The 27000-nt window shown below is 38.5% G+C and overlaps 1 protein-coding gene across 1 annotated transcript in view; it reads right to left on the bottom strand.

The window, feature by feature from the left end:
• Positions 1–27000, bottom strand: part of Dnajc1 (DnaJ heat shock protein family (Hsp40) member C1) — a 183139-nt gene that overhangs the window by 68416 nt on the left and 87723 nt on the right. The window contains exons 6-7 of the mRNA XM_055593862.1: positions 26575–26668; positions 5212–5302 (exon numbers count right to left, since the gene is read on the bottom strand). Coding sequence (XP_055449837.1) covers positions 5212–5302; positions 26575–26668 — 185 coding nt within the window. The remainder of the gene's footprint in view (positions 1–5211; positions 5303–26574; positions 26669–27000) is intronic.

The raw sequence follows: 27000 nt of genomic DNA, 5'->3' as shown, positions 1-27000 counted from the left end.
TATCAATGCAATCAACACCTTAAGAAATCCCTTCAATTTAGTGTACCATCTAAACAAAATAGAAAGGCATTTGGGGCTCAAGAGAAACGAACAGGAAAAACGCAAAATATTTCAGTTGCTGAAGATGTTGGTAAGTGATACAGCACTTGCCTAGAATGTGTAAGGCATTGTGTTCAATCTCACACAATACAAAACTAACAAAACTTCTAACATTAAGATGTTTATTTACTACAGACTGGGATTCTTAAAAATCTTATGAATCAGTTCCCTGATTAATTATTTTCTGATTCAAACTATGAAGGTGTTTCTTACTACAGGATGCACTTGTCAATAATGATTTGAGCTCTCTGACCATGAATTGCACCTCAACAGTGTAATGAACAGTAGATCACAACCTAAACATGTTTTTCCAGCAGACCCAGAACCACTGTGTTTCATGAAAACAAGACACACCAAACCAAACCAATGCTACATCCTCCTCTCCACATCACAAAAGATTGATGAGAAGATGCTGTCAAATAGCATCCTTCCCCCAGGGTGGTAAAAGAAAGGCCGAGAGGTAATGAGGGTCCCAGGTCATCTGTGTGGTTCTTACAGACTACGCTGACAACCTGTACTTTCTGCCTATCTGGCATTAACAAGGTATTTCTACCTTTCCTGAAAGGCCAGCTTAAGAGGAATCCAAGCAGAAAACCAGTAGCTTGGGTACTGTCAATCCTCACACATACTACTGGGTAGCAAGGGGAATAGCAGACATACTTGTTCCTCAAGGCTGAGTGTTTTCAGTAGAGACCCAGTGATGAGCAGAAACACCAGCTCCCACCTGCATATGTGAACCCATCTTCCTCCTCAGCTAGAAAATACCTTAACTTTATATTCGAAGGCGAAGAAACTAGAAGAGATTTTTTTTGGGGGAGGGAGAAGTGCCAAGAATCATTTGATCCAATTTAAAAACTTCCATGACCACATAATGAAGATATAATCATGGCAAGAGGAAAAATATAGTGAAGTGAAAAACCATACACTACTTAGAAGACCTAGCTCCACATAAATATGGGCGATTGATTTAAGACAAAGGTTCATATCCATATCAATGCAAGAGGAATTCTCCTCTAAAACAAAACGAAAAATCAAAATAGTGCTGGAAGCCAGGCATGGCAGTTCCCAGCACTCAGAAGGCAGGGCACACAATCTGTGAGCTCAAGGCCAGTCTGGTCCACAAAGCAAGTTCCAGGCCAATGAGAGTTACATAGTAAGATACTGCCTCAAACAAACAAACAGAACTGTAGAACCTAAATACTAATGGGTTCTCGTGGAGAGGTGCCATACTGCTTGGACTGCACAATAAGCCCAGAGAGTTGTAAGAAAATGAGTGAGCAGGCTATGGCAGTGTTGCTAAAATGCTATTTCAAATGAATTACGATGAGGGTAACTTCTTAAAAAGAAATTATCTTTCTGGGGGTAGAGCAACAGCTCAGTGCCTAAAAACACTTGCTGCTTTTGCAGAATCCAGGTTTGATTTCCAGGACCCACTGGCAAATTATAACAGTGTGTAACTCCAGTTCTAAAAGATCTGATGCCTGAAAAGATAAGGTATAATTTAAGGAACCTTTTCTAATCATCCCTTCTAGCTCCCCAACAATGAGATAGAAACCTATAGATTTAGTCAGGAAGCTTTGAGCACTGGAACTGGGCAGATAATGGCCTACCCTGACCTGTCTCTGCTAGTCTTGGTACTTCCCAGCCACATGCCAAATTACTTCCCATATTGGTTCTGCCTGGGCTGCTTCTGCTCCATCAGGTCAGTCCTCATGGCATGTCCTTTCTCTTCCTCTACTTTTTTCTCTCCCTACCTCATGGTTCTTATCTGAGAGTCTGAGACTAGAAATGGAAGTCCAGTCTTCCCATCTCCTCTGCCCAGGAACTGGTTACTCAGCTTTTTAATTAACCAGGCAGAGATAATTGAGAAGCAATGTTTATCCAGCAATGAGCAGTGGTCCTGACAATGTCCATATGCAGACTGCAACCAGATTTCCACATCTGAATATGCAGCACAGCAGAGCTGCCCCCAACAGATTCCCTCTTCCGATCTCCATAGGTCACTGCATGCATATGCTGTGCATGCAGGCGGGCAGAACACCCACACAGATGAAATAAAAATACATCTTCGTAAAACAAGTATCCGTCTGAGAAATCTTATAAAAAATTTTGTTAATATCTACCTGGAAAGTTTTTGGCATTTACTAAAAACTGACTAATCTTATGTCTTGTTGAGAGGAAGACTCAGTCTTCTTCAGGGTAAAGCCCCTGAAGAAGGGGCTAGGTTATCTAATCCAAGTGATCAGCCCTACACACACCATGTCATGAACAGCAAGCACTACCTGAACTCCACAGGTTGTACTGATATACACTTATGTGGGGAGCTAGAGATGGTTCAGCAGTTGAGAGCACCTGCTGTTCTTCCAGAGGATCCAGGTTCCATTCCAGAACCTCCATAGTGGCTCACAGCACTGTAACCCACATACATAAAATAAATATTGTACAGTCATATGTGTATGTGTGTTTATCAATAATAATTAAAAAGAGAGGTTATGAATTTGAGAGGGAGTGAAGGAGACGTAAGAGAAAGAAAAATGATATTAATAAAGTGCTCGTGTAAAATTAGATAAAAAAATTACCCTTTTAGACTTCCTCCTCTGCAATGCCACGTTAGTGAGCTTGCCACAGCTCACCTCAAAGTTAATTTGGGGCAGCCTGCCATAGTTTGTTTACAACCCAAGCAGTCAGGCAGACAGAGAGGCTTAAGGGCAGATTAGCAGTTAGGCCTGGAAAAACTGGTAGCATAAAATAACTACTGCTCATCTATACCTGATGCACTTAATCAAGTATATGGAAATATTATTATGAACACAGTATCCAAATGTGGTCTTTAAAAAAATAAGAAAGATAGGGTAAATGAAACACACATCAAGGGATCTGGGACATTCATGTATTAACTCTAAACTATACAATACAGAAAATAATAATGACGTTAACAAAATTTAAAGATTCCTAGCATGTAACCATTAGTGTCTACATTTAAAAATACTTGACAGTTTCTGACTCTGTTGACAGTGAGTGCAACTGCTTTTTACTGTTCCTAATAATGATAATCTCATCTTTTCCAACACACCACTAATATGAAAAGACAATACGGTTTTATCACCTAAGCCTATTATGAGCACTGGGCTAGTGATGGGCTGCCATGCATTTTACAAGGCTGTTTATTACCTATCTTTACTAAAGAAGAGAGAACTTCCGGATGTTTGTCTATTTAAATTTTGTATTTCTTTACATGATTTTTTAACTAACAAAATAAGAAAAAAGAATTTTTAAGCCTGAGAATTTTTTATTTTATTTTTATTAGTTTATTTACTTTGTATCCCAGCTGTAGCCCCTTCCCCACCCCCTCCCAATCCCATCCTCCCTCCCTCTTTTTCTTCTATGCCCCTAAGCCTGAGAATTTTAACTGAACAGAATTTTTAACGCTTTAAACAATTTCTGAAACATGGTTATAAACGTACAATGTAGATTTCACATTGGGATAAACATTTCATGCTTAACCCCAAATTTCGTAAGGGGTTTCACACATTCTTAATCTGCTATTATTACATAATTCTAATACATTTTCCAGCGGTTTACCAATAAGTTGATTTGTTGTAACAGACAGATTAAAATAACAGGCTAAGAAAGCAGTGAAATGTAATAAGCTCCCACTACTTTAACAGGTAAATTTGGGGTTAGTTTTTCCCTGTAGTTTTTATAGTTTCATTTTCCTTACGATTCACTTAAAGAGCTTACAAATATTAATGTACAAACTTTATTTAAAAGTAACAAATTTATGAAAATTACATCTAGAGTTTCATTTGCCTATCTTTCCTGCCCAATACACACAGTTAGCAACCTTCACACAATCCTCTATCATCTTAATTTTTCCCCTCATTTTGTGGTGAGCAGCTTTTGCACTGAATTACAGGGCCCTTGGCCAGGGGCTCAGCTGGCATCCCCTACTCTTTGTGGATTATATACACTCATCTATTCATCTTCTCACCATGTGCTCACTGAGCATTCACTATGTGCCACAGCACTGCTCACTGCTGCAGACACAAGTGAAAAAGAATCAGTTCCTGTTCTAAAGCTGCTCAGACACACAAAGTATTGGGTCAGACAGAAAAACTGCCCCTAAAAATAACTGCCTTGAAGACACAACAGTGAACAAATTAAAGTCCTAATATTCATAGAGTTTATATCTACTGGGAGAAACTAGATATAAACAAAAATATACTTTTGCTGAGCAGTAGCAAATGCTAAGAATAAAATAACCAGTATGTGTAGACAATGCACATGTGGAAAAAATGTATATAAAACAAAATCAATGAAAGGACTAGGCCTTAGAAAGTGGCATCTTTAACAGTATGTTCAGCTTTTTCTAGAACTCACCAAGAAATGTCTCTGTGTTCCAAAGAACATCCTTGTATTTTCTTTTTTGTTTTTAAAATTTTTTAAAGCCTCATTTATTTTTATTTTATGCATATAGGTATTCTTCCTGCATGTATAGCTGTGCACCACTTGTGTGTACGGTACCCACGGAGGCCAGAAAAGGGCATCAGGTGCCCTGGAATAGGAATTACAAATAGAATAGCTGTGAACTGCCTTGCAGTGCTCGGAATAGAGCCTGGGCCCTCTGTCAGGCCAGCCAGAGCTCTTAACTTATGAGCCATCTCTACAGGCCTGTTTTTATTTCACAGAGGTTGGATCTTGCTTTCCTGTAGTCCATGGCTCTCAAGGAGCATGTCTTCTGCCTTAGCTTTCAAGGTGCTCGGTTACAGGAGTCTCTATTCCTGACTTCCTTTCTACATATTGACAATGTACTCAAGGTTGTTTGTATTTTGTAACAATATTACAAAAGAAACAAAGGCTTTTAAAACTAAAAGTAGTTGTTGTTTTTCTTCAGGTTTACCCAGTGCAATAGTCCCGCACTTTAAGAGTTGTATGACTGTAGGTTGTTCATCTCACTAGACAATGGACTTTGTGTAGCTCAGTAAAGTATTCCCATGTATCATACAGTACAAGTAAGTCCATTGGCAAAGAAAATTCAACTATTGTTAAGGAAAATTTGAATTTAGTTTTATATGACATTGTTAATAAAGTAAAGTAATACTTAGAACTCACTTTGAAGTGTTTCAATTTCAATTCTAGCCAGTGCGTCTTCTTTTTCCTTCAATTTTGTCTCCTTGTATTTTGCATAAAACTGCCCAGCATCCTTAAAAAAGAAGTTACAAGTAAATTAACATAAAAATAACTTTGCTTTGACAGTATACTCCCTGTAATTTCCTTTTTGAACAATGTACTCATTTTCCACACAAGCTTTCCTCTGTTTTCCAATGACATGATGAACAAAAGAAACTGAACAAACACTTCTCTGTAACATTTCTCTCCTGGAGAACTAAGTCCAAAAACTGCACGGGTATAAGTTTAGGTAAACTTCTCACATATGAAAAGGAGGGTTTCCCTTCCAAATCTTTTCTACTGTGTGATGTCTCCCCAACAGCATACTAGTGAGTATCTGGTGTAGGAATTACTGTGACTAACATAGTACTAGTGCCATTGTTGTGTTCTTCCCTCAGCTCCAGATCTTCTGCATCACTGAGGATGAGACAAGGCAGCTCTCCATGAAAGCTGCCACTCTTCCTACCCATCACTCTCAGGGAAGACTGGAACCTAGTTGACACGGGAAACTGAAGAAACATGCTACACAGACACTCAAGTGTAATATCAGTGGCTTAAGTCCCAATGAGTGACACATAGGCAAATCTTCAGCAAGGTACCAAAAGAACAGCAAGGAATCACATAATGACAGAGATAAAAATAAACTTGTTGGTTCTCTAGGCATATGATGATCCTAGCAATGAAAAGCAGCAAAGCAGGTCTTCCCATACTCCTTGACGTAAATCTCAATACATTCCCGAAATACCGGGCCATGCTGTTTCCACACTTCTGTTTCTTCTGCTTTGCCCTCAGGTTGGATGATTTTGCTCCCTTCCAGTACCTTGACAAACTCCTTTTCATGTTTCAAAGCCGGCAAACACCACTGCCTTCACCTTCTCCAGCAGAGCAAGTCTCTATACTTACACAATACTATGTTTGTACCATGTAACAGTATCAGCTAGAAGATGGGCCACCTGAGACAAAACTAAGATTTGGTAGAGTGCAGGCACTCCGTAAGTATTTACCGAACTGAACCGAACTGAACTGGAATACATGTGAAATCTTATAAAGAAGGAAATGAAAAGGCATGATTTGACTTATGAAAAGTAAGGAAAGAAGTAGGTATTAAGGATAAATTCAATATTTCTGTATCGTAAGATTCCTAGAGAAGATAAATCACAGATCTACATGTGATCATGACTATAAGAAACAAACTACTACTTATATCAGATGTAAATACACGAATGCTCCCACCTCATTTCACACATAGTTGTAACCAAGCCAACGGTTATCTTGTGGGGTCTATTTCTTGGGATTATACTGGAACTCTTCCACTAGATAATGAATCAGGGAAATTATATAGACTTTTCCTAAAACATCTGAATGAATACATAGTAAAGATATTTCTTTTTATTCTTTCAGTTGACTTTCATGTTGGTAATCCCTAGTACAAGCACTCCTCTAAGCCCGGGGTTGGCTACACAAAATGTATTATCAGAAGAGCAGATAGTAAACCACCCAAATTGCTCATCCTGCAATGCCGATATGTACATAAGTTTTACCTACATTTCCAGGGTTCTGGGCTAAGGTTTTATGCCCCCTTAACATTTTCCGTTCCCCTACCCCCACCAAATTCTCAACTGTAAAGGAGTACTACTTTATAGAAAGTCACATCAGTCATTTGTACCTTGGTGTGAATGAATGAATGAGCTTATTAGCTTCTTTCCACAGAGTAGATTTTAATAGTAGGGAAGAAGAAAAGACCAGGAAGGCATTGGCTCCTTGAGGGGAGTAGGAAATGCAAAAAAAAGAAGGGCACAGATTAGTTATTTATGAGGTGAAAGAATCTAGACTGAAATATATCACCAGAGTATATACTACAATGAGTGTTTAAGAGGACAGATTCGATTTTTGGGACAAGATCTCACTAGATAGCCCAGCAGGCCTTGAACTCCTGATTCTCCTACCTTGGCTTCCAAGTACAAGATATAAGTCAACAGGAGAGATCAGATTTTGGAGTCCTCCTATCCTGATTTAGATGTCAGCTTTTCTATTTTAGTGGCCAGGAGATATTTAGAAATTTGTTTCTCTATACAGGTCAGTTTTATCATTCATAAATAAGGATAACAAAAGTGTCTAACTCAAAGGATTGTTATGATGACTGAACATTTTACTACTTAAAAAATACTTAGAATGCCATCTGCACAGTTAGGTCTTCCATATATTATGGCTTCTTGATCATTTGGCATCACTCTATTTTCCACTACAAAGTAAAGCTGAGTTTTTATGCTTCACAGCTCACTGAAATGCCTCCTGTCAAATCTTGATTCTTTGTGCTTTTTCTTCCTTCTTGTCTGCATGATCCTTGACTCAATGAAAAGACCTGTTACTGGACAGTACCAGCCCCTTCCTAGAGGTCTTGCCAACCTTAAACATTTCTCCACTACGATTTCCTATTCCTGCTACAGCACATAATTTTACCAAGAGAATGCTTTGACATAGTCATTAGCCTGAGAGTTGTAACATATCAAACACCTAAACGTACTCTAGCTATCTCAGGGTTGTTTCTACAAATTTCCTATTTTATTACCTGTTTGTTCAAGGCAAAGAATCTTATTTTTCATCTGTTCATGCTTTAAGCATTTATTTAAATGTTCCTGATTTTCTTCACTTACTCATACTTTCAAATTATAATTAAAATTTGTCTTTTCCAAGAAACATTACTTCCTTAACAAACCTACCATTTCAAACAGTTCTACTGTAACGAAATAATTCTGCTATGCTTCTGCTATTCTTGTGCATGGTACAATGCAACATGCTCAATCAGGAACATTCCTACAATCAGGAATGCTCTAAAAGGAGAATGAGCCCAAGGTGCAGCAGCTTGAAATTCTGTTTTCTACAGGACAAGAGATGAGAGGATTAGGGATGACCGATGATAAGCAATTTTTCAAAGGAAGAATACTATTAATATTGTATAAAGTTCCAAAAATGGAAATTTCAATTTTGAATAAATACAAAAAGCATTTTATAATAATAAAAATTAGGTAAAAATAAACTGACTCTGTATATAGTATTCAAGAACAGAGTGGGTGGTAGTCTTTAATATATAGTCTAAAGAGATTCAAGCATTCAGAAGGAGTTGATAAACACACTGCCTTTAACACCTCCCACACCTCCAGTTTTTCTTTAGGTGCTAATTCAAGATAATAGAACTATTTAGTGAAAAAACAAAAACAAAAACAAAAATGTTGAGTGCAATATAAACCAGTTTATTACAACTGGAGGTTAAGGATTTTAAATAGATATAAACACCTTATCTATGCTCTTAGCCTTTGTATACTGCCCATGACAACATACTTTAATAAATGGTTCATGAAAGAACAAACACTAACTCTTTACTGGATCCAAACTGCCTACTTTGGGTTCTTTAGTAGTGTATCAAAACTATGGCATTTACATTCCTCAAAACAGAGTCTACCTTCCCTTTATTCTCATGGCTAAAACTTTCAACAAAAGCTTTTCCCCTAGAAACAACTTTCTTTATATTTAAAATCTATTCAGGAGTTCAAAATTCTAGCTATACAGATAGCAAATAAAGGGCTGGTTTCACATTCAAGACTGTGGCAAAGCTAAAGGATTTATGTTATCAGTATTTCTACACAACTATGAAACATGGGCTCCTGAGCAAGAAGCCACTGTATTTAGATTTACCTGATAAACCAGTGTTAGGTGTGCTATGCTTTTTAAAGACATGTGAGTATTATTTATGATAAAAGTAATGTTTGCACTTATAGAATATGTAAAAAAATATATTAAATAAAAAACTAGACAGCAGAATATGGGCTCTATGAAAAAGAGTATTTCTCTGCTTTGCTTGGATGGGCTGCAGTTGAGGTATGATAGAAAAGATCATGGAAATCTTTGGCTCTTTGTACTTGCATGGTAAACAAGAAAACATGTTTGAGTTCACAGCTAGATGCTGTTGAATGCACTGTTGCTGTGAGCCTGAGTGCCATGAAACATGTATAATGCCCCAGTTCCTAACAGCTAATGGTAGACAAGTGTCTACAAAAATAATTGGTCTATTGGATTTTAGGATGATTGGTGCCTTACCAAAATCTATCAGTCTGTTGCGACAAGTTGAATATCTCACATATATAAAAATGCTTGAGACCAGAAGCATTTCAGAGTTCCTATTTTTCCAATCAACTACTGCACATTTATGTATTTTGTTCAGTTTATGTGTAAAGAAGGTAATTTACATGAAACAAAGTCAGCAGACACTGAATCATATGAATTATGCTGTCATGTCAGCACTCAAAGTTTTAAATTTTGAAACATTTGGATTTTAGATTTTGGATGGGGGATGCTCAAACCTGCAACACAAATGGAGATAATGAGTTACACAGAGAATATCCAATGGGAACTTTTATTTAGCCTGGTGGATATTTCATTATAAAAAGAAAAATTTCATGAGATGTAATGCTTCTGAGGTAGGTAGGTTGTATGGAGATATCCCATACATCAATCTCTTTATTTTAACATTACTGACATAGTAATAGCTACCCCATACATCAATTTTTTTTATTTTAACATTACTGACACAGTAATTAAATGTTATTAAAATGACATTCTGAGTTGACATTTTTGGTTATGTTTTAGTTTACTTTTACTTCTTCCTAAATACCTCAAAATAAGAAGCAATCTGAAAAAGGCTACATAGGGGGTTAAAACAAAGATGGCGGCACTTGCCGAGGAGCTCCGTGGAGTCTGAGAGACCCATGGAGGCTCTGAAGGGTGAAGCAGCAGTGGAAAAGGAGTCTGAAGAGCTCACAGTAGCATCAAAACAACCTAAAAAGGAAAAAAGGCAAGTCTTAGAGTAGATGATTTTAAAAGGTGGACTCATGAAATTAGAAAGAAAGATGGCAGAACAGAGCTACACATGGGAGAGAATGATGAATCTATGCCCTTTGCCACCTTGTCTAAGCTACCACCAAAGGCTATGTGGATGTCTGTGGACTGTGCTGCCAATTGAAGCCATGTTGATGTCTCTGGGTCAGGCTGCTGTAGGCATAAGGTTGTTGTGTAATTCCAGTGCTGACTTCTGTACCCCCATATCTGGTTGCAATCCCTGTTCTGAGAATCTCTTGTCTCAATGTCGAGTAAATATTGCTCCCTAATTGTCCCCTGATATGCCAATAAAGCAAATTACAGCCAATTGCTGAGAAGAAAGAATAGAGGTAGTCTTCCTGCCAAGGGAAGAGTTAGAGGAGGAAGTAGGAGGGAGGGACATGGGCAGTTGTCCAGGAGGGACCAGGAGAGAAATTGAAGCAAGGAAAGACATAAAGTGCAAGTATCTCTGGGATGTACACTGGGAGAAAACCAGATTAGCTCAGATGGTTAGAAGAGTAATAACTGATCAGTTCTTGTGCTGTGAAGCTTGATTAAATAATATAACAGATTAGTAATATAATAGATAATAATATAATAGATCTAATATAATAGATTAAATCAATTATTTGTGTGATAGCCAGGTTAAGAGACAAACTGAGAAACAAACAACAGTTTTATAAAAAAACATTAACAGGCTGCTGCTGGGGACCATATTGGGGTCTGTGGGCCATGTTGCCCAGGAGGCCATGTTGATGTCCTTGTCCTGTGCTGCCTCTGAGGCCTGTAATAGTGTCTGTGGCCCCTGCATGGTCTGTACTGCCACTAGAGACTATGCTGAGGTTTGTGGCCTGGGGTGATGCCAGAGACCATGTAGATGTCACCGTGGTCCGTGCTGTCATCAGAAACCATGTAGAAGTCCATGATCTGTGCTCCCGCTGACTAAAGCTACTTTTTCCGTGACTGTAGATTCAGAATTGAGAAAGAAACATAGAAGGCTTCTGTGACAACCCTTAGCCTCTTCCCAAAAACCATCCTAGATAGGAAACCATTGAAGAGAATCTTTAAAAACTGTGATAAGGATGGTGAAGCATAGCTCTCCACAATTGATAGAGATGTGGGGGTGGGGGGAGGACTCAGTTTTCTTTAAGGGGCTGGTTCCTGGGAGTTTGACCATGTTTGAATGAGTATATGGGCAACACATATTGGACTTGTGGGGAGATTACAAGGGTGGAAGCAAACCTGGAAGGACTGGGAAGTGATTGTGGTCTTGGTACATGATGTGAAATTCCAAAATAATAAAAAATATTATCTTGAGAGAAAAAGAAGCAAGCTGATGATGATGTTTTAGAAAAGATGGACAGTGATCTAAAGTGGTAGGAGCAGAGAGATCTGGGAACAAGCCATGTGGAAGAACTTTGGAGAAAGGTAGCAGGAAAAAAGATGAAGAATGAAGGACATTCCTTTCAATAGGAACATATCATAAGCACATTTCTGAAAACCTGCCTAAAAAGTCATAGGTTCATGTCATTTGAATGGAATGTTGTTCCATTCACTTAATGGTACATTCTTAGACTAACATATAATGTATAATAAGATTATAATAAAGAATAAAGTAAAATGTTACAGTTGTGCACTTTGGGTAAGAGGTGAATTTCCTGCAAAGAGCTGGAGACTACAGCTTCCTTTGTCTGAGACAGTCATACTGATAGGAATGCAAAGCCGAAAAGTTGCTTTTGAATTTGGAATGAGACAGATGAGAACAAAGGAGCCATGTCCTCAACCTAACCCAATACAAGAACTACCCTCAACTTTTAGAACAATGAAAAACAGCCTGAACACTAAGAGAAATTCAGATCATATACCATACTTTACTTACTAGGAAACTGGTATTTTGTCTCCTATACGCTAATATTTGTTGTTTTGATCTGTTTCAGCTTTCATTTACAATATGAACTAGTTGTGGCCTTTGGGCACATTATTCCACCAACTTGAACCATGAGTCTTTTTCAATTATAAATAGAGCATCAGTGAGACTATGTATCTTTAATTCCTACCTCATTAACATTCTGGTGGATACTTATGTGTTCTATATTTAGTAGTAAACTAGAAAGTTCTGATTTGTAGTCTGTCTTTGTATCTCCAAGAACCTGTACCTTATTATGTCCGCATCCCCCCACCCCCGCCAAGGAGTGGAAACAAAGAACTTTTGGCTTATGTTGTGAGGTTTCTTCAGTTTCCTACATCTTTTTATTTGGTTGGTTTTGTTTTGTTTTGTTTTTTAAGACAGGGTTTCTCTGGGTAGCCTTGGCTGTCTTACTTTGCAGACCAGGATAGCCTCAAACTCACGGAGGTCTGCCTGCCTCAGCCTCCCAGAGTGCTGCGCCCATCTGTTTCCCTACATCTTTATCTAGAAATGAAACTTCAGTCTTAGAAACTTCAGACTAACTTTCATTTGCTTACATAATCTTAATACCAAAAAGACTTACTGGGAATTTAAAAAATAGATTTTAGAATTATGAAAGAAACAGCCACAACCCTTGGAGAATGATTTAACTTGGAGTAAGCGGCCAGGCCCTCAGTTTCCAACACACCCTAAGAGGCTACCTGTCCTCTTCCCCCCCCACCCGCCTCAGCCACCACCCCATCCCACAGCTCTAAGTGCTTTGAGTGGATTCTGACAAGCATCTCAGCAAACAGCAGGCAGACGAGAAAAGAAGGGCCCTGGTTCTAAGAGAAGGCAGCTCCAAGCTGTCCACAGCTACCTTCTGAAATAGGAGGGTGCTTCCACAGAGTGTACTGTGAAGTACCACAGTATTCTATGTTTTAGGCAACTGTTAAAGCAGCTAGAGTAACTCAATGAAGACTCATCTCTACTGTGTTCATGCAGCCCATGAACCCTTGATGGTGGCAAAGGCTGTGCACACTGGAGCCTCCTTATGATAACATTTAATCATGTTTACATGACCAAGGACTAGACCTTAATGTGAAAATTTTACAACTTTAGGAAATGTACATCTAAATAAATTTTTTATATTATTAAGAAATATTATGTATCATGTAGTAAGCTACTAAAACAATGAATTCCCAGAAAATCAAACCATCAAATAAATTGTGGGTACTTAAGATCTGTCTTATTTCAGAAAAATATGGAGAATATGGCTATAAGATATAAGCTGATAACCAACTGTAGATAGGTGGCACGTCCTGAAAGAGGGTCCTAAGCCTAAATTATTACAGATTCAAATATATCCAACTCCAACACACACAATGATTAAAATAAACTAGGTTATAAAATTAAAGTTGAAAATAGACATAACACTGAATATATATTGTCAACTTCTGCTACCTTCTTGAATACAGAACATGATCAAGTAAAAAAAACGACCCAGAGCCAGGCCCACAACTCAGTGGTAAACATCATGTGTTTGAGGCCCAGGTTTCAAGCCACAGAAACATACATGCATAAGAGTGTGTGTGTGTGCGCGCACACACCTGCGGGTATGTGTGTGTGCACATGCATGTATGTGCACATGTGTGTATATAATCTCCAGAAAAGGCATTATGAATCCTAATATATTTTTGTGGAAGTTATATGTTTACTACAATGAGCACAAAAACCCAGTTCAGGCATACAATTAAAGAATATGTACTCTGTACAAAATTATCATGGGGGGGCGGGGCAACATGGCGGCGCCGGGAGGACTCTCATTCTGAGCAGCAGCACAGCAGGATTGGCACAGTGACCAGCAATCAGAACTCGCAGCCATAAAACACAAGTGATTGTGTTTCACAGGTGAGAGGATATCCCAAGGTGGGGGATTCAATCAGCCTTAACTCATCCGGCTAAACCATGGAAGAGATCCTGGTTCCGCCAGGCGCTTGGTCACCAGCCCAGAGCTACCCGCCAGCGAGATCTGGTCACTGTCTCAGACTGAACTGTGGGCCTAGAACATCACAGACTGAATTTTCCAGTCGAGAGATAACCCCACGGAACAGGAAACTATTGGGACCGACCTCAGGTCACCCAGACATCCCCGGGAAAAGACTCGGGTTCCGCGGGCGCCCCAGGAGCCAGCCTGGAGCCAGAGCTGGGGAACCAGGCGCCTGCACAGAGCCCTGCCTGCGCGCCTGATTGGCCGCCTCAGATAGAACTGTGGGCACCAGGGCACCAGGGCACCAGAGACTGTGTTTCACTGTCAGGTGCAAACCCACAGGGAGGGAAATGGCTGGTCTGATCTCAGAGCACTCAGCCGACACCCCACCCCGAAAAAGTCTCAGGAAAATGATCCAGTTTAGGCAGACACCCAGGCTCCCAAAGGCCAGAAAGGCGGAGCCACAGGCGGGCGTCTGTGCCTGTGGGTTCTACTCGCCACCCCAGACAGAACAGCAGTCCCCAAAGCAAAGACTGGATGTCTCTGGCAGGAGGAAACCCCCAGTGGAGGGGATCATCAGGTCTAACGCTCAGGACACTCAGCACCAAAAGATCTGGATTCACGCAGACTCTAGGCTCTAGCTTTCTAATGCAGGCCGGAGTGCAGTGCTCAGCCGCCATTATTGAGTACCCCTAGGGCACTGGGACACACAGCTGCATCCTCAGACCTATAAAAGCCAGAGAGCCATTACAGCAGCCCTCAGATACTGTGCCAAGGATCAACCAGTTATCCCTAGCTAGACTGACAAAACTGTGGGAATCCCTGGTCCTTCAAGAGGGCTGCACCCACAGCGTCCGGACCAGAGCAGTGCCTGCAGCCGCCATCCCAGACAGGGACACACAGCTTCTGGTCCAGAGTGAGGCCCCCAGCCTCCAGACCAGAGCGGCGTCCCCAGGCGCCAACTCAACCTAGGTGCACATTCTCCAGGCCCAGAGCGGAGCACTCAGCCTCTGGCCCAGAGACTTGTTGGGTGCACCTCTCACTTTCCCGGACAGAACTGTGTGCCCCAGGGAGAAAACCCCACAGCTAGGGAATCAGCAGGTTCTTCAAGAGGACTGTACCTGGAAAACTGTAACAGCAGCAGCTCACTAAATTTATAACGAGAAACCCAGCAGTGGGGCAGCTGTCTTGAGAACTTCTATGGGTAAGAGGAGATCCCCCCTGCCTAACAAAGACCACAGCTACTACTCAGGGCTATACGCCTGAGGTGAGCAGTGGCAATTCCTGAGAAACACTGGCCATAGAATGACCATAACCAAAAGCAGAGGAGGACTCCTTCAGGAAAAATCATCTTCCAGCCAAGGGGACTCTCCCTACCTCAGGACTCCAGGAAGCACAGAAACTAACAGCCAACACCGAAAACAGCCCAATGGGTAGAGGTCAGCATAAAAGCTCAACCAACAAAAGACAGAGCAATATGGCATCTCCAGAACCCAGCCATCCAGGGACGAACAAGCCCTGGACAACGCAGCATAATAGAAAATCAAGAAGATGACCTTACATCTATGCTGATGAAGAGGATAACAGAGGAAACAAATAAAATATGTAAAGAATTAGAGGAAAATAAAGCCAAATAGATCATGGCTATCCGTAAAGAAATGGAGGAAGTTAAAGACAAGCAGATTATGGCCATCTGTGAAGAAATACGGGAAGATGCAGCCAAACAGTTTGCCGCCTTCAGAGAGGAAATAATTAAATCACTGAAACAAATAAAAGAAACAGAGTTGAAGGAACTGAAAGAAAAAGAGGAAAATACAATCAGACAGGTGAAGGAAGTAAACAAAACAACTAAAGACCTGAAGATACAACTGGAAAAATTAAAGAAAACACAAATGGAGGAAATAATGGAGAGGAAGAATTTAGGGAAGAAAACAGGAACTACAGAGGTAAGCATAACCAACACACTACAAGAGATGGAATAAAGAATCGCAGGTGTAGAAGATACAATGGAAGAAATCGATGTATCTGTCAAAGAAAATGTTAAATCCAAAAAATTCCTGACACCGTCCAAGAAATCCAAGACAATATGAAAAGACAAAACCTAAGAATAATAGGTATAGAGGAAAACGAAGACTGCCTTCTCCAAGGCCCAGAAAATATTTTCAACAAAATCATTGAAGAAAATTTCCCCAAGTTAAAGGAGAAGCCAATAAGAATACATGAGGCCTACAGAACACCCAACAAATTTGACCAGAAAAGAAAATCCTCCCGCCACATAATAATCAAAACAGTAAGTACACAGAACAAAGAAAAAATACTAAAAGCTGCAAGGGAAAAAGGCCAAGTAACATATAATGGCAAACCCATTAGAATCACACCTGACTTTTCAACAGAGACTATGAAAGCCAGAAGGGCCTGGACAGATATCATGCAGACCCTAAGAGAACACAGATGTCAGCCCAGGCTACTATACCCTGCAAAACTCTCAGTCCTCATAGACGGAGAAAACAAGATATTCAATGACAAAAACTAATTTCAACAATACCTACACACAAATCCAGCATTACAGAAGACACTGGAAGAAAAAATACAACCCAAGAAAATTAGCTTCTGTCAAGAAAACACAGGAAATAATTAACCTTACTACAGTAAAACAAAAAGCAACCAAGCACACAACCTTATGACCACAGCCAACATCAAAATCAAAGGATCTAACAGCCACTGGTCATTAATCTCTCTCAACATCAATGGACTCAACTCTCCAGTAAAAAGACACAGATTAACAGAATGGATACGTAAACAAAACCCAGCAATCTGTTGCATACAAGAAACACACCTAAGGCACAAAGATAGACATTACCTGAGGGTAAAAGGTTGGAAGACAACTTTCCAAGCAAATGGACCCAAGAAACAAGCAGGAAATTCTAATATTCTAATATCTGATAAAATAGACTTTCAACCAAAATTAATCAAAAGAGATGGGAAGGACACTTCATACTCATCAAGAAAAAATTCCACCAAGAAGACATCACAATCCTGAACATCTATGCCCCAAATACAAGAGCACCCACATTTGTAAAAGAAACATTGATAAAATTTAAACCACATATAGATCCCCACACATTAACAGTGGGAGACTTCAACACCCCACTCTCAACAAAGGACAGGTCAAAAAAACAGAAATTAAACAAAGAAACAATATCTCTGACAGAGGTCATGAATCAAATGGACCTCACAGGCATTTACAGAACTTTACACCCAAACACAAAAGAATTTACCTTCTTCTCAGCAACTCATGGAACCTTCTCCAAAATAGACCATATAGTTGGTCACAAAGCAAGCCTCAACAGAAACAAGAAGATTGAAATAATCCCTTGTATCTTGTCTGATAACCATGGAATAAAGCTGGACTGCAACAATAACAGAAATAGCAAAAAGCCTACACACACATGGAAACTGAACAACTTGCTTCTAAATGACAGCTGGGTCAGGGAAGAAATAAAGAAAGAAATTAAAGTCTTTCTAGAAATCAATGAAAATGAAGACACAACATACCCAAACTTGTGGGACACAATGAAAGCAGTGCTAAGAGGAAAGTTCATAGCACTAAGTGCCTTCAAGAAGAAATTCGAGACAGCTCATTCAAGCAACTTAATGGCCCACTTAAAAACCCTAGAAAAAGAAGAAGCAGACACACCAAAAAGGAGTAGACGGCTGGAAATAATCAAACTCAGGGCTGAAATCAATCAATTAGAAACAAATAAAACAATTCAAAGAATCAATGAAACCAAGAGCTGGTTCTTTGAGAATATTAACAAGATCGACAAACCCTTAGCCAAGCTAACTAAAAGGCAGAGAGACACCACCCAAATCAACAAAATCAGAAATGAAAAGGGGGACATAACTACAGACACCGAGGAAATCCAAACAATCAAAAGGACTTCAAAAGTCTATATGCCACAAAATATGAAAACCTAAATGAAATGGACAATTTTCTTAATCGATTTGACTTACCAAAGCTGAATCAGGACCAGGTAAATCAATTAAATAGTCCTATATCCCCCAAAGAAATAGAAGCAGTCATCAAAAGTCTCCCATCCAAAAAAAGCCCAAGACCAGATGGCTTCAGCGCAGAATTCTACCAGACCTTCAAAGAAGAGCTAACTCCAATTCTCTTCAAACTATTCCACAAAAGAGAAACAGAAGGGACATTGCCAAACTCATTCTATGAAGCCACAGTCACCTTGGTACCTAAACCTCACAAAGACTCAACAAAGAAAGTGAATTTCAGGCCAATCTCCCTTATGAACATTGATGCAAAAATACTTATCAAAATACTTGCAAACCGAATCCAAGAACACATCAAAGATATTATCCACTATGACCAAGTAGGCTTCATCCCAGGTATGCAAGGGTGGTTCAATATACGGAAATCCATCAATGTGATCCACCATATTAACAAACTGAAAGAAAAAACCACATGATAATCTCCCTAGATGCTGAAAAAGCATTTGACAAAATCCAACATCCATTCATGTTTAAAGTATTGGCGAGATCAGGGATACAAGGCACATATCTAAACATAGTAAAGGCGATATACAGCAAGCCTATAGCCAACATCAAACTGAACGGAGAGAAACTTAAAGCAATCCCACTGAAATCAGGGACAAGACAAGGCTGCCCACTCTCTCCATATCTCTTCAACATAGTGCTGGAAGTCCTTGCTAGAGCAATAAGACAGTTGAAGGAGATCAAGGGGATACAGATGGGAAAGGAAGAAGTCAAATTATCACTATTTGCAGATGATATGATCGTATACATGAGTAACCCCAAAAACTCTACCAGGGAACTCCTACAGCTGATAAACACCTTCAGGAAAGTGGCCGGATACAAAATTAACTCAAAAAAATCAGTAGCCCTCCTGTACACAAAAGACAAAAGAGCTGAGAAAGAAATTAGAGAAACAACACCCTTCACAATAGCCACAAATGACATAAAGTACCTTGGTGTAACCCTAACCAAGCAAGTCAAAGACTTGTATGAAAAAAAATTCAAGTCTCTGAAGAAAGAATTAGAAGAAGAAATGAGAAGATGGAAAGATTTCCCATGCTCATGGCTTGGCAGGATTAACATAGTAAAAATGGCCATCTTACCAAAAGCAATCTACAGATTCAATGCAATTCCAATCAAATTACCAACACAATTCTTTACAGACTTGGAAAGAAAAATTCTCACCTTCATATGGAATAATAAGAAACCCAGAATTGCTAAAACAATCCTTTACAATAAAAGATCTTCCGGAGGTATCTCCATCCCTGATCTTAAGTTGTACTATAGAGCAACTGTTTAAAAACTGCATGGTACTGGCATAGAAACAGAATGGTGGATCAATGGAACTGAACAGAGGACCCAGAAATAAACCCACACACTATGGACATCTGATCTTTGATTAAGATGCCAGAACCATACAATGGAAAAAAGATAGCATCTTCAACAAATGGTGCTGGTCCAACTGGATGTCTACATGTAAAAAAATGAAAATAGATCCATACTTATCACCCTGCACAAAACTGAAGTCCAAGTGGATCAAAGACCTCAACATAAAACCAGACACATTAAATCGGCTAGAAAAAAAAAGTGGGGAATACCCTAGAACTCATTGGTACAGGAGAAAACTTCCTGAACAGAACACCAACAGCACAGGCTCTAAGAGCAACAATCAATAAATGGGACCTCATGAAACTGAAAAGCTTCTGCAAAGCAAAGGACACCGTCATCAAAACAAAGCAACTGCCTACAGATTGGGAAATAATCTTCACCAACCCTTTATCTGACAGAGGACTCATATCCAATATATATAAAGAACTAAACAAGCTGAAAAGCAGCAAACCAAGTAATCCACTTAAAAAATGGTGAACAGACCTAAACAGAGAATTCTCAATAGAGGACTATTGAATGGCAGAGAAGCACTTAAAGAAATGCCCAACCTCATTAGCCATTAGGGAAATGCAAATCAAAACAACCCTGAGATTTCAACTTATACCCATGAGAATGGCCAAGATCAAAAACTCAAATGACAACACATGCTGGAGAGGTTGTGGAGAAAGAAGAACCCTTCTCCTGTGCTGGTGGGAATGTAAACTTGTACAACCACTCTGGAAATTAATCTGGCACTTTCTCAGACAAGTAGGAATAGCGCTTCCTCAATATCCAGCCATACCACTCCTAGGCATATATCCAAAAGAGGCTCAAGTACACAATAAGGACATTTGTTCAACCATGTTTGTAGCAGCTTTATTTGTAATAGCCAGAAGCTGGAAACAGCCCAGATGCCCCTCAACTGTAGAATGGATTCAGAAACTGTGGTACATCTATATAATGGAATATTACTCAGCAATAAAAAATAAGGAAATCATGAAATTTGCAGGTAAATGGTGGGACCTGGAAATGATCGTCCTGAGTGAGTTGTCCCAGAAGCAAAAAGACACACACGGTATATACTCACTCATATAGACAAACAACATAGGACAAACCCACTAAAATCTGTGCATCTAAAGAAACTAAGCAAGAGAGAGGACCCTAACTAAAATGTTCAATCCCCCCTGAAAGGCAAAGAGGATGGACATCAGAAGAAGAAGAAAACAGGAAACAACCTAGGAACCTGCTACAGAGGACCTCTGAAAGCCAGAAGAAGAAAAAAGGAAACAAAATAGGAACCTACCACAGAGGGCCTCTGAAAGCCTCTGTCCTGCAGACTATCAAAGCAGGTGCTGAGCCTGATGGCCAACTGTTGGGCAGAGTGAATGGAATTTTATGTAAGAAGTGGGAAATAGCAAGAGCTGAGAGGACAGGAACTCCACAAGGAGAGCAACAGAACAAGAAAATTTGAACACAGGGAACTTCCCAGAGACTCATACTCCAACCAAGGTCTATTCATGGAGAAAACCTAGAATCCCTTCACAGATGTAGCCCATGGCAGTTCAGTGTCCAAGTGGGTTACCTAGTAATGGAAAAAGGGACTGCCTCTGACATAATCTGATTGGCCTGCTCTTTGATAACCTCCCCCTGAGGGGGGAGCATCCTTACCAGGCCACAGAAGAGGACAATGCAGGCACTTTTGATGAGAACTGATAGACTAAGATAAGATAGGAGAGGAAAACCTCCCCTATCAGTGGACTTGGGGAGGGGCATGCATGCAGAAAGGGGAATGGGAGGGGAGGAGCTAATGGGGGAATCAAAATGAATAAAGTGTAATTAATAAAAAAAAAGTTTCCTGTACAATTTAACTAAGGTAAAATACAGAGAGCTGAAAAGAAAAAACAAAACAAAACAAAACACACACACACACAAAAAAAAAAAAACAAAACTTAACTTAACTTAAAAAAATGCTGAATGTTCTGCTCATTTTATTTCCATCAAAGGCCCGAATAATTCCCAGGGAAAAACATTCTTTTTTAATAGTATTTTAAATCACCCTTTACTTTTTATACTTGTTAATGTTTTATTTTTCAATAATACTAGACAGATTTTTGATAACAATTTTGGACAATGGCATCACTATACTTTGTGATTATCAATCATGACGGAAACTGCTGATTTATAGAATATCAGCATTATAGCAGGTTGAAAACAGGTGTACTCTACAGCAAAGATTATTGTTATTAATGTGATTACAGTAAAGCAAGACTTGTTAAGTATGGAGCAATTTCCTGGAAATAAGCTTTCTGCCTTCCCGGGGTACCAGAACCACATCAAAGTGAAGGTTACCTGATCAATAAATAAATGGGACCTCATGAAATTGAAAAGCTTCTATAAAGCAAAGGACACCATCATCCAAACAAAGCGACTGCCTACAGATTGGAAAAGAATCATCACCAACCCTTTATCTGACTGAGGACTCATATCCAGTATATATAAAGAACTAAAGAAGCTGAAAAGCAGCAAACCAAGTAATCCACTTAAAAAATGGGGAACAGAGCTAAAGAGAGAATTCTCTGTAGAGGAATATCGAATGGCAGAGAAGCACTTAAAGAAATGCTCAACCTCATTAGCCATTAGGGAAATGCAAATCAAAACAATCATGAGATTTCACCTTACACCCATCAGAATGGCCAAGATCAAAAACTCAAGGGACAACACATGCTGGAGAGGTTGTGGAGAAAGGGGAACCCTTCTCCACTGCTGGTGGGAATGTAAACTGGTACAACCACTCTGGAAATCAATCTGGCGCTTTCTCAGACAACTAGGAATAGCGCTTCCTCAAGATCTAGCCATACCACTCCTAGGCATATACCCAAAAGAGGCTCAAGTACACAAAAAGGACATTTGCTCAACCATGTTTGTAGCAGCTTTATTTGTAATAGCCAGAAGGTGGAAACAGCCCAGATGACCCTCAACTAAAGAATGGATGCAGAAACTGTGGTATATCTATACAATGGAGTATTACTCAGCAATGAAAAATAAGGAAATCATGAAATTTGCAGGTAAATGGTGGGACCTGGAAAGGATCATCCTGAATGAGTTGTCCCAGAAGCAAAAAGACACACATGGTATATTCTCACTCATATAAACATACAACATAGAATAAACCCACTAAAATCTGTACCTCTAAACAAACTAAGCAAAAGAGAGGACCCTAACTAAAATGTTCAATCCCCATCCTGAAAGGCAAAGAGGATGGACATCAGAAGAAAAAGAAAACAGGAAACAACCTAGGAACTTGCTACAGAGGGCCTCTGAAAGCCAGAAGAAAACAGGAAACAACCTCAGAACCTGCCACAGAGGGCCTCTGAAAGCCTCTGCCCTGCAGACTGTCAAAGAGCCTGATGGCCAACTGACGGGCAGAGTGAATGGAATTTTATGTAAGAAGGGAAAATAGTACGAGCTGGAGAGGACAGGAACTCCACAAGGAGAGCAACAGAACAAGATAATTTGAACACAGGGAACTTCCCAGAGACTCATACTCCAACCAAGGACTATTCATGGAGATAACCTAGAACCCTGACAATGCAGCCACTTCTGATAAGAACTGATAGACTAAGATCAGAAAGAAGGAGAGGAGGACCTCCCCTATCAGTGGACTTGGGGAGGGGCATGCATGCAGAAAGGGAGGGAGGGTGGGTCTGGGAGGGGAGGAGTGAGGGGCTTATGGGGGGATACAAAATGAATAAAGTGTAATTAATAAAAGTTAAAAAAAACTATCATGGAAATAGTAAGCTAGTAGCAAGGTGTGGAAGTTCTTCAATATTACTGTTAAATTAGAGCATCAAAGCATAAAAACCCTCTTTTGAACTAGTTCCTTCTAGTTCATATTCTATGTACTTTGCTGATCTTTTTACTTATCTAAACATACTTTGTCAAGTTCTCCAACTCACTCATAGAGTCATGCTTTGTATTTGTTCTTCCTTGTCAATTAGTTAATCCTGTTTAAATATTCTTTTCAGATTTGTCATGTAAGATTTATTTGGTAAAAAATAATTTGCTAAATAGATATGCCTAAATCTAGAGATTTGTAATATAGTCTTTGATAGCAATATGATATCGTCTTTTTAGAAAAGTGGTTGAATCTTTTCCTCAGCCTTAACACAGTATGGCTTTGTGGAAAGTGCTCTATCTATGAAATTGTCTTTGAAAAACATAGTACAAAGTGGCCACTTCTACGTTAAGTGGTACCTCTTGAGTTTTCCTTGTCATACTAAATACAAACAACTTACATCTCTGAACAACTGTAGGCATCATTGGATATTAGATATTTAGCTTAAATAACCAATTATCTAGTACCTGTACTCATGTGCTATATCTAACTGGTAAACCCCAGACATATCCATTGCCAGTGTTCCTTGTCATGCCTCGTTTTTATGTATGTTTAACATATTTTTGTTGAATTGAATTGCTTAATTTTCAACAAATGACCAAAAGAAAATTTATATATCAAATGTTTATATAATTATTTTCATTTAGATTTCAGGGAAGGGGCAAGAGAAAAAAGAATTTAGACCAACAAACCAGGCAATATATTAAGTCCCCCTAGGAATGTCTGATGCTAACTAATAAGCGAACTTAGAAGCAAAATCTGAGCAAAATAACACTATTCCAAATTCTGCTGGGCAATTTTAAAGGAATTATTATCTAGAAGATGATTGGGAGGGAAGTTGGAGAGAGAAGTTGTTATGACAACAGGTTGGTATAGATTCTGCCTGTGTGAAGTTCGCTTGCTGGAAGCCGCTAAATCTCCCTGCATTCATATATTTTGCAGCTCACGTCTAATTAAATTTTCAGGAAATTCACAGGTTTCAGAGAAGAAAAGTTCTCTCTACTGTTAACTACTTAGCTAACTTATTCATAAGGATTTTTGTAAGTGCTTATATCTGTACCAGTCACATTTGGTATAACAGTATATGATTCAAAAATATCGTGTAAGAAAGATAAAATATAAGCAGGCTATCAGCACTGTTTCTATAAAAACAAGTTTAATGCTTAGGAATGTTCAATATGAGAAAGGCTACATCTAGACATGAAAGACTAAAGGGACAAGGGCCCAGCTTTCAGTTCTTCTTAAAAAAAAAAAAAAAATCAAGATAAAAATACGCCTCCTATAAAAGCATGACTATTGGTATGGTTTATATACAAAAGAGGACAATGACCATTGATGAGTCAATTCCTATGTAAATGTTAAATAAGAAATATATATTATCGAGTAGTAAGTATAAAGAACATGCCTAAAATTGAGATTTTATATATATGTGTGTGTATGTATATACATAATTTTTGTAAGTTGTTAGTATGGATTTTTTCTGAGTACTGTGCCAACTATTGGTCTATGTTTCTTAAAGTTAAAATGGCTACTTCTGAATTTCACAGTACCTTATTTAAAAACATCTCACAGAGGTATCCCAGTGTTGTCAATAGGCATGTGTAATCAACACTGTTCAATTTTATGGATGATAAACTAATTCAAACATCACAACAGATGAAAAACAAGAAGTCAGACCATAATATAATTCTAAAAGCAAGTACTCAGAACAGCTTTCCTCATGTCTTTCAGCTAATATTTTCTTCTTCCCAGAAACATTGAGCGTGTGCACGCACAAGCATACTTGTGCCATGATGCATGTGTGAAGGCCACAGGATAACTATGTGCGGCTGGTTCTCTCCCTTCACCGTGACATGAATCCAGGGAAGGAACGGCTTACTCAGCTTTTACCACATGAGCCATCCCCAAGGCGCTAATGTTCGTCATATAAAGCACTTTCATGATCACAATAATTATATTGCTAGTCACAGCCAGAAAAACTAATTGTAAGTTCCTCAAAAAATTTTAAAATATCAAGTTTTTCATAGAAAACGTATCAGTAAGAAAAGATTAGTGCAAAATGCAAAACTTAGGCTTTTACAGGTCTAGAAGGCTAATGCCTCAGTGAAAACTGAAAAGCAAATAAAACCATACTCAAAAGTTAAAACTTTAAAACTCAAACTGATTAAGAGTTAAGACATGCAGACTGTCTAGGGAGACAGAAAGGTTGCTTCTTTGTAAAACTTTATAATAAGGTAAAAACAAGTGTTTAATGTTAATTATAAATACTAGAAGCATATAATTTAAAGTAAATTATAAATCTAAATCAGCATATTTTACTTCTAGTTTGGCAAATTATGTTACCTGCTAATTAAAAAGGTTAATTCTACCAAATACAACTTATTTCAAATATCACAGATTAAATTATATCTGAAGTAATTAAGATTAAAGTGCCACATGGTATACATAATCATACTTCTCATTTATACTCTAGATTACCTATTGCAAAGACTCTAAAGTTGTAAAAAAGTTTTTTTAATGCAAAATTTTGCATGGAAACATTATTTGTCATATGTTCTCATAAATATACACTTTGGTAAATACAATTTTCCTCTCTTTTATTAACTGTTACAGACATAGTCTAAAACATTTGAACACTTTCCCAAATTTCAAGCTGGGTATAATAACTAAAATTAGCAAAAATATAATTTTATAAAATATGACTGGTGTTCTAAATACAAAGAAAAAAGTAAAATATCCATATATATGTCCTCCTATTTTATTTTTTGATGAGAACTAACCTGAAACAAAATCTCTGATTACTGGTAGGAAAAAAATAATGTTCCCACTCTCCTTGAAGTTGAAAATAAAAGGGAAATTAAAGTGCATTTTTGTGTAAATGTTCATGTAAAGATTTTTCTTTTTAATATGTTTAAATGCCATTAAAAGAATAGATCAGTTAATCAAACTGTTACTTTTAGTAGTTTTTCCTTTAAGGGTAAAAGCAGATTAAACTGTTACTGTTTTTATAAAATTTCCTTTTTCCATTGCCTTGGACTTCAATAAGCAAAATAAGAGATAACTGAAGGACTAGGTACCTAAATAATCTTAGAACAATTCGAAGTTAGGGTTACCTTATTCAGTCAGTATTATGAAGCATGTACTATATATCGGCATTCAAAAAGCAGTCATGGTCATAAATTATTTCATGAATAATTAAAAATGAAAGCATGGTATCTAACATTCTATGAAAGAAGAGCATTTTACCTGGATTAGATGAGGCAATGCTTTTAGTGTAAGGCAAAACCAAATTCCCAGTTTGCATGGAAGCAGATCATGCCATTGTGGTTTTATTAGCAATCTAAAAGTGGGGAGAAACCCAAGCAACAAATCAGAACAATAGACAAAGTTGAGAAACAAAAATTTTAAGAAATTATGAAATGTTTTATGAATGTCAATTTAAATTAAACAATAAATAAAGATTTCAATAACATACTTAAGACAGTTATCACTAATCCTTAGTCTTACTATGAAATGCAGTGGTTACAAATATGATGTAGATAAAAAGTACAAGAATCTAACCTATAAAATTTTGGGAAATGAGGTTTCTAATCAAGTTATAAAGGTTAAAAAACCTAATTGGAGGGGAGGGGCTAGAGCTGCATTTGCTCAAAATATATTATATGCATGTAT

This window comes from Psammomys obesus, unplaced genomic scaffold (genome assembly GCF_907164565.1).
Source record: "Psammomys obesus unplaced genomic scaffold, mPsaObe1.curated_primary_1811, whole genome shotgun sequence".
NCBI lineage: Eukaryota > Metazoa > Chordata > Mammalia > Rodentia > Muridae > Psammomys > Psammomys obesus.
Note: the sequence above shows the minus strand (reverse complement) of the source record. Positions and strands in the feature narration are given on the sequence as shown.